At 41.2% G+C, this 9,264-nt stretch overlaps 1 protein-coding gene across 2 annotated transcripts; it reads right to left on the reverse strand.

Moving 5' to 3' along the window:
- Nucleotides 1-750: 750 nt before the first annotated feature.
- Nucleotides 751-9,258, reverse strand: cbll1 (Cbl proto-oncogene-like 1, E3 ubiquitin protein ligase). Of its 2 annotated transcripts, none has more exons than XM_028571403.1 (6): nt 9,160-9,258; nt 8,134-8,298; nt 5,708-5,814; nt 2,485-2,568; nt 2,334-2,407; nt 751-2,087 (listed from the first exon to the last, which is right to left on the reverse strand). In XM_028571403.1, the coding sequence occupies exons 1-6, from the start codon at nt 9,170-9,172 to the stop codon at nt 1,076-1,078; spliced, it is 1,455 nt and encodes a 484-aa protein (XP_028427204.1). In that variant the 5' UTR covers nt 9,173-9,258; the 3' UTR covers nt 751-1,075. The 2 variants fall into 2 exon arrangements, with proteins under 2 accessions (XP_028427204.1, XP_028427203.1); XM_028571402.1 differs by having other exon boundaries at nt 8,134-8,301.
- Nucleotides 9,259-9,264: the final 6 nt, after the last annotated feature.

Here is a 9,264-nt window from a genome sequence, read left to right on the forward strand (position 1 = left end):
CATGACTTGTTACTGCTGTAGTGTCCTTTTTCTCACGGATTGATAAGTGCAATATATTTTCAAGATTAAACGAGGATTTCAAAGAATTTGGGGTAACAAGATGTTATACGTGTGATTGTTTGTCAATCAAGTATATCTTAAATACTCCACAAATGTGTGGCATCTAGATGGTTAAAACCAGCCCTCACTTTGACTATCTGCAAGTTTTTCAAAGACAATTTATGAGATTCTTAAACCAGTACATGAACAAACTAAACTTATGTAGTTGAAAAAGCGAGCACTTAAGAGATACAATTTTTTTTGTTTTTTCTAAACAAAAAACTCAAAAGTTAAAAGCAATAGGACCTGAAGAGGACAAACAACTGCCAAAGTATCAGCTAATCCCTGATGGAGGATACACAAACTACAGCAGACAAAATAAAAACACGGCATTCCTTAGTCCCAACCGTGGCTCTGATTGAAAAGCCAACGGACAAAAACACATGAGAAGAATTACTACTTCAACTTTGGGACATAAGCTTTGAAAGAACCAGACATATCCAAGGGACTCACAGAATGTCTTATAAAACATAACACACATTTGGTTATTTCCAAGGGTCTTTTATAAAACATGTTTTAATTACCAAATGAAATGTCTTAAGATGATTTCAATGTTAAAATGCTAACGGTTCTGAATAACATCCAAAGCAAACAAACCAGCTGGTGATCCTTCATCAGTCCTCATATCAAAACAAAGATGAGAAGCACATCTGCCGTTAAAAATTTATTGAGACATAGTTAGCGTCTTTTAATGTACAGTACATATGCGTGGAATCAGCTGACATATATACAGAAATATTTACCATACACTATAAAAAAAAAAAAAGGGACATTGGTGCTCTTCTCCAAGTCTATTGTATGTTCAGCGGGAAGTTCAGTACACTTAACTAAAATGTGCAGCACATACACATTTTCTTCGGGGCAAGTGTCATATCAAAGTCCTACACCCTGTAACCCTGAGGTCTACTATCACATTATTCAGACAAGTGGTATGGAACAGAATGACACACTGTCGCCCATTCATTCAGATGGCAGGTTACTGATAGTAAGGCCGGTAGCGGCCCTGATCTGGGTGGTGTGGTCCGGGCATCTGGCCCTGGGGAGGAGGGCCCTGCATTCGTGGAGGTGGGGGCCCTCTTGGAGCGGGCCACATCCCAGGACTGAGCCCTCCTGGCTGGCTGAATGGGGGACTGAGGGTGCCCTGGTCTTCAGGGAACTGCTGCATGGAGTTGGGGTTGTAATGATGAGGTGGGGGGGCGTTGACAGGAGGGCCACTGTGCTGTGGTGGAGGCCCAGGGGGCGGGTGGTTCATATAGGGGGGCATCTGGCCCATGATGTGCCCTGGTGGTGGGGTGATGGGTGGTGGAGCTGTGGACATGGGGGGCGGAGGGGCCTGGTTGTACACCATATGTGGTGTACCAGAGGCCTGGGGAGGATGCTGCATAGGGTGGCTGATAGGAGGAGGCGGGGGAGGTGGCGGGCCGAAGTGCTGCTGCGGCGGGGCCATCATGTGGTGAGAGTGGGACACTACAGGCGGCTGCCCGGGATAGTCCCCGGGGTGGTGGTGGGGTGGCTGAGCAGGGCCTGGCCCACCAGAGAGGGGCTCCCGAGAGGAGGAGTCATCTTGGATGGGCACGGTGATGAGATTGCTGTGCTTACGGGTTGTTACCGTGGCGATGCGGAATGTCTCGGGACCAAGGGCGGTCGGGGGCGGGGCTTCGTGAGCTGTAGGTGGGGGCGGCTGACTGTAGGGATCATGACTGCCGTGCTGGAGCGGGTTTGGGAGGTGCACGTGGTTCTTGGGTAGGTGAGGCGGAGGCACGCGGAAACGGTCCGGGACCTCGGATGCAGGGGGCAGGTGCACAGGCTCCTGTCGGCCAGCGGAAGACTTGGCGGCCCTCATGTGGCGGTGGTTGACATGGGCCTGCAGGTCACGCTGGGACAGGTAGGTGCGCTTGCATCCCGGCACAACGCTGCACATGTAGAGGGCACCCCGCTGGCTTTGTTCGATGCGCTGCACTGGGTCTGTACAGTTGTACATTGTGAGGCTGAACACAGGGACAACAGTTCAGAGACACAAAGCAGTAATAAAACACATCTGAGGAGCAACATCACAAAATGCCACATACCGCTTTTAGTAATATATTGCTAAATGGGGTCCAATAACTATTGTTAAATCAACCGATTCACCACTCAGAATCTCATTTATAATACAGGATGTTAAAACTGTAAAGGTCTTGCAATATTCAATATTCACCACATTGAAAATAGTTCAAATGTCTCAAAAGGCTCACCCAGGGCACATCTTTTCTCCTTTCTTCTCATGGAGCAAAGCACAGTCATAACAGAAAACATGTTTGCAGGGGATCTGAGGAGTCAGAGGACAATTATCAAACATATGAACATTTTTCTGATTGCCTGCGCACAGTTCAACTAAATACATACCATTCGTCCATATAGCTGGATAGGAAGACCACATTTATCACAAAAGTGAATTGGTACTTCATCTCTTTCTCCAATCAAATTTAACTGTTGAAGAAAAGAAAAAGAAAAAAAGAGGGGAGAAAGCACAGGTAACTACCATTAAAACAGTCATATACACTTACTTGGATATCATCAGTACTGAGGATTTGTCTACTTTTGTGTTTGCCCATTCTGACTGAATCTGAGAATTCCCCAGACCGGGACCAATAGGAAGATACATGTTTAAAACAGTGTGACATCAGGACAACTTTTCTGATTCTCTGGCGGGTTTGAAAAAGCATGTTTTGTTTATAAACAAAAAAAAAAAAAAAACACTTCTAGAAAAAAGTTAAAAAAAAAATTGTTAATCAGATTCTTACATTTACGTCCGTCTGTGAATGTATCTTGGTAGAACGCAGCGCAATTATGAAAAAGCTCCAAAGTTAAGCCAAAAAAACAATAAGTGGATGAAAAAAAAAACACGCAGAGAACAGGTCTAACTTCAAAAAATTGTAAAAAAATAAAAAAGATCAACCATTTGCATGATCAGGAAGCTGTGAAGTGCATATATACATATATATGTGTTTTAACCGACAGAAAAGTTTTACTGTAAGGCATAGCCATGTGATGAAAATTCATCCAATCTGCCACTGAGACTGCTACCCCCAGCACCAAACTAAAGCACAGCCTAGTGTCAAACAGTGGTGGAAGAAGTATTCAGATCCTTTACTGCAGTAAAAGTAGTAACACCACACTGTATAAATACTCTGTTACAAGTAAAAGTCCGGCATTGAAAATGTTACTTAAGTAAAAGTCTCTAAGTACCATCAGGAAAATGTACTTAGTAATAGGGATGCACCGATCCGACTTTCTCAGTCCCGATACCGATGCCTGGGCTTTGTGTATCTGTCGATACCTGATACCGATCCGATACCGTTGCTGAATTAATAATTAACTGTATACCTTCCACCTTATACCTTCCTTCCACCATGTTGAAGAGACTAAAGCCACCAGACCTTCCTAACTAAACATTACTATCATAACCAAGACAAAATAACATAGATCTAATGTATTGAATTCTTATTTATTTGTTATTTAAAAAACAATTGTGCATTCAAATCGAAAATATAATGTAATCAAACTTCTTAAAATAAATTTAAATAAATAACAATAATGGGCCTTCAATAATGGGCCACCTTTATATAGGTTTATAATGGCTTATTCTACTGTCAGGAGTACATAGAATATTACAAAAACATGTTAATGTCATCATGTTTACCAAAAGCTTTGATTACTAAAGGGTTTGGCTCCACATTATACAATAACTTTATATGAAGGAGAATCCATCAAACAGTTACAGAAGCTAAACTATTTTTATTGTGCAAACTGCAGTAAGTAGTAAAATAAACTAAAATCGAATGAATGGCCTACACATACAAACAACATTGTTTCCCTTTCAAAACAAAATAGTTGTAAGCTAGTTGTATAGACACTACCTTGGCCACAGGTAAGTTAGGTTGTAGTCAGCATCCTTCACTGTTTGAATATTGTTAGCAGGTTGGCGGACGTATTTCAGCGAGGTGAGACATCTTAAATCCAGTGTTTTAACATCTTTCTCAACTGTCTGTAGCGGGACCGGAGGTGGACTGCTTTCATAACGTTGCTCTGCTGCATGCTTGAAGTGACACGTCTTTAACGTCAGCACGGTAACGTTAGAGCGACGGGCAACAACAGTGGCTAAATTATGTCAGATTTTTTAGAAACAAAAAACCTTGCAACAACAGACGGCTCTTCTCTTGAGCACATGTTGTTCTGGTGTATCTCCGGTCTTTCTTCATCCTCTAGCTAACTTTCTTCATCCTCTAGCTAACTTTCTTCATCCTCTAGCTAACTTTCTTCATCCTCTAGCTAACTTTCTTCATCCTCTAGCTAACTTTCTTCATCCTCTAGCTAACTTTCTTCATCCTCTAGCTAACTTTCTTCATCCTCTAGCTAACTTTCTTCATCCTCTAGCTAACTTTCTTCTCGGTTCTTGAATGTGCAGTAGCGACCGGAGCCTCTCCCAGCTTAACAGATGTTATGCTACCTGGCTAGCTACCTAGGCCAGCAGCTATAATGTTACCCAGCATGCCGTTGGGCGGTGTAGCTACATTTGTAAATGTAAAATTATTAGTGTTAGAAACTGTTTAAGTCACAAATTGTTATATGCTATGGTGTTTTATCCTTTTAAAGAGAGTTAGTTGTGGGTTATTAATTGTTGTGTTATAAAGTTACTACCATGAGTGAGAAGGGTACGCAGTTAACAGGGGTCCCGGTATTGCGACGGAAGAAAAAAGAAAAAGTAAAGAAAACTGGATCGGCCGTGGGTCTGTTAATTTTTCCAATCCAGCTATTTTTTCAATATCGGGGCCGACATCCAATCCTAATATCGGATCGGTGCACCCCTACTTAGTATTAATAGTATAAGTACTCAAAAGTCCAATATTTATCTCTGAAATGTAGCAGAGTAGAGGTAGAAAGTGGCATGAAAAGAAAAGACTCAAGTAAAGTACAAGTACCTCTAATTTGGACTTAAGTACTGGAGTAAGGGTACTTAATTACATTTCACCACTGGTGTTAAGTTTGTAAAATGTAAATAATTCTTTGTGTGAATGATCTACAGACAAAATGTTTACCTGTATGCTGTATTATCTGATTTTCCATAAAATCTTTTTAATTAAAATAAAGTTAATAAATGTGTTGTAATGTTTTATAAAATATTTTATATATAACTGTGTTATACTGCTTAAAAGACATTTAGAAGCTATTCCTGCTTCTGGCCATGATTGTGCTTGTTAATTTGAGAAGCAAGAAAAAACGCTCAGAAATAGCTTGGGTTTCACAGGGTTAGCAGCCGTGGGATGGGCAATCGGCGGCGCCCGGCCCTCGTCCTCACTTAAGTGCGGCCTGCGAATCAATTTCCAAATATCAATAAATTGTTTCACAGGTGTTGGGAGCAAGTAAACCCATTAAATTCCCATTGTAATTGGTAGCTACACTTGGCTAATTGAATGATAAGGGTTACAGCATCCTACTGGTGGAAGTGCGCAGTCACAATCTGGCCCTCAGGTAGTGAGGATAAAAAAAATTTAATTAAATTATCACAAATTTTGCCCATCCCTGGTCTACGCTGTATGGGTTGTTTCACTCCCCACAGATGATGTACCTTATAGTCCCAAAACAGTGCCTGGGGGAATCTCCTCTGAGTTGCAAACACATCACCAGATTTAGCTCCACAATCAAACCTCTCCTCTTGCTTGAAGCCAAAGGTATCTGTAACAAACAAGGCACAAATATTAATGATGTAATGCAGAAAAACAAACAAACAGAGAAAGCCCTGGGCCTTGATAGGGCTGTGACCAGAAGTTAATGTATTAATAATTCTAGATGCCTGTAATATATCAAAAACTAAATAAATACATAAAAAGTTACTGTAGACATCTATGTCTTTCTGAGATCACACATCAAACAGTTAGATGTCTTGACATGATCAACTTTAAAGTGTTATAGGAAAACAAGACTGCCTTACGACGAGATACTTCAGTAACAACCAATATCAATGTTCAAGTAATACCGCATGTGATATAACAATTGAGGAGACTATTGTATTGTGTAAGAGCCTCTGTAGATTATTTGGTTTGCAGTCTATGGCCAAATTATGGTAACGATGGGTGATACATTGGCACACTCTGGTGGTGCAAAGGTAAACGGCACAATGTACGTACATCAGTGTTGGATACTAACTGATTACACAGGGCTTGACAATAAGCTTTTTCAGCCACATCGCCCAACTGTAGGCTTGTTAAAAATGAAATAAAATTAACAGGTAGCAATAACATAGCTGGAACGATTCTAACTTATTCATTCAATTACAGGAGGAACAGGTGCTTCAGGGCCTCTGGCTTTTTCAGCTATTGTGCAGTGGTGCCTTTTGCTGTTATAATGAGCCTCTAGAATGTTGTACCTGGATGACGTCGTTAATGTAGCCTACAATGACATAAGAACACCGAAAATTACAATACTATGCATGCACTAATAATATGTGGCCAACGAGGGGCTGTCTTTTAAAAAAAAAAAAATTTGACTAATAAAAGTAAATGACACGAATATCAACTTGTGAGGTTGCTGTACCTAGTCAATTTTCCAACAAGCCATCGTCAGCTTAACAACCAGCGATTGCTGATATAAACTCACACGTCAATGTTCTTCCACACACTTTCCTTATTTAACAGACAAATGCAACCATACACCTTTTGAATTCAAGTTTCTCTCTTTCACTTAGCTAACGGCCTTTACACACTGGGTGTATGACGAAAAACACAAAAACTCAGCGGCAAATATTTCACATCAAAAACTATTCACACCGCCGGCGATGCAAATTTGTGACAGTTGTTCAATCAAAGGTTTTGCGACAGCTCATCTACCACGGCCGGTTAAAATGTTGATGGGACAGTTTAAGGTCCTTCTGGAGATGCTGGTGAAGCGAGAAGGAGAGAGAGAGCAATCCGAGCAGAGGGGAGACCACAATCGGAAAGCCAAAGCAGGAAAAAGCTAACACTGAGCTACTGTAAGCTTTTTTTATTTGAGGTTCCTTTTACCAAAATACTGTGAATTGAATTCCCTCAGGTAAATAGTTACGCAGTGTAGCCTATATGTCTAGGGCTTTATGGTGTAAGTAAGACTAGAAAGACAAGTAAGACCTTTTGTGCTACTGGGTTAGCTTACTGAACAAGCCTGTCCCTGAGCAGCAAGTCTCGCTCACAAGATTTCATTTATTTTTCACTTGCATGACCGGACACCTGCGTGAGGCATTCCACTTGCCCAAAGAAAGAGTTTACTTGCACCAGGGAAGTGTTAATGACAAGCCCTGTTACATATAATCAGAATTATCAATTACAAAAACATGAGCAACTATAATCAGCCCAGATTAAATTTGAAAAAATGTATTATTAGAATACAGTTACATTGTCAAGGATTACTTGACCTCATTTTTAAATTTTGATTCATGGATAGCGGAGTTTTAATTCTGTTTTATTTACATTGAAAATGACAGATGAACATTTTGTTTCAAGTGCTCCTCTTGCGTTACAAGAACAAAATCCTCCATGTGGTCTTTGACTGAATAACAGCAGCAACAAAAACTTTTGATTTAGACTTGTGAGCTGGTGTGTCTGTGCCGTTCTAGCGTATCTCTTGGGAGAATGGCAGAGCTAGTACGTAGTGTGTGTGTGAGAAGTGTGTGGTAGAGCAAGTGAGAGAGTGGAAAAGTTCACCCTCTCCTTGATTTCATGTTGTTCACGGAGAAAGAGCACCAAGAAATAAGTAGGAGGGAACGCGACTCTACCAATCCACGGGCAAGTTGACAATCACATATGTTGCATTCTGCGTTGCCACAAGTAAAGTCTGAATCTACGTGTGCCTACAAACGTACCTATGGTGTAGATTCAATGCAGAACCATAAATGAGACTTTCCACATCATGACAGAGGAAACAGAAAAACTGCATTGGCAAAGAGGTCAAACTTTTGACCCTCACTAACCCTGATTGAAATACACTAACAACACTACCTCAGCTACTGCAGAATGTGCCTACCATCTTCTCCAGCCTCACTTTTACATGGCCTGCTGCTGGGTCTCTGGGTGCGGGGCTGAGGTTTGCTCCTTATGGGCTGCTTAGATATGAGTTTGATGGGGATTCGTCTGCGAACATCTGGGCCACCCAAAATCCCAGAACCATCACTTCCTTGAAGATCATTGTCTGCTGGGGGTAGAGGTAAAACACAAAAACAGTACTTTTGAGTCTTTAGTGCAATGATTAAAAAAAGAAAAACACAAAATGATTCAACATGCACTCAAAGGCCATGCCAGCATTTAGTCAGAATTACACCAGTTTGATTGAATGTTACTGAGGGGACACATTTTAGCGAACATCCTTAACACCACATATCCCACGAAGAATTATAACGTTACATTCAAAGTTAGTAACCTCTGATAACGTCTTTTAACTTTACCAGCTCGAATCACGTTACGTTAATGTTATGAACTCGCAATTCATTTATTATGACCTTAGCGGTATGCCTTTGGGACCATACATTGAAAGCTAAGAGGATTGACTCAGAAATTAGAGCAAATATTCTGAAAACATGCGATTAGCGTTATATCAGCTCTTAGATTGGCTAGCATTATGCTAACGTTGGTGATGTAGCTAGCATTCGCGCCCCAAGTCAATCGCAGCTAGCGGTTACGCCTACTAACATGTGGAAAAGCTATGCAACGCATTCAATATACGGTAGTAACGGTGTATACTCGGCTGGCACTTTGTATGTGATCTCATAGATTAATTTAAAACGTAACGTTAACTTTTGGTGAACACAAGTGTTCTAGCGCTACTCCATCGCTAGCCAGTTTTAGCTAGCTAACGTTAGCCTGGACCATGTTAGCTTAACGTTAAACGCTGCTATAGAAGATAACAGGGTGTCGTAGCAAACCCGTCTACAGAGTGGGTGATATGTCGTTATCCTAAGAGCTGATACAACAACAACAACTATAACTGTGTGGTGAAAAATATATCACATAAAATAAGTTTGCTAACGTCCGCCCTACAGGGTATTTTGCTTACCGCTTTGGTCCATGATCCAACGACTGAACACAATGCATTGTGGGATAGAGAAGGCGAGGAGAAGAGGTGAAGAGAGGAAAGGAAAGAACACAGAAGAGAAGGAAA

Source organism: Perca flavescens, chromosome 23 (genome assembly GCF_004354835.1).
Source record: "Perca flavescens isolate YP-PL-M2 chromosome 23, PFLA_1.0, whole genome shotgun sequence".
Taxonomy (NCBI): Eukaryota; Metazoa; Chordata; class Actinopteri; order Perciformes; family Percidae; genus Perca; species Perca flavescens.

Coding starts and splice junctions, on each gene's coding strand:
- cbll1 (XM_028571402.1), bottom strand. Junction 2,569..5,707: donor CACTGTTTTGGGACTATAAG/GTACATCATCTG, acceptor TTTCTTCAACAG/TTAAATTTGATTGGAGAAAG. Junction 2,088..2,333: donor GGAGAAAAGATGTGCCCTGG/GTGAGCCTTTTG, acceptor CCCTGTGTTCAG/CCTCACAATGTACAACTGTA.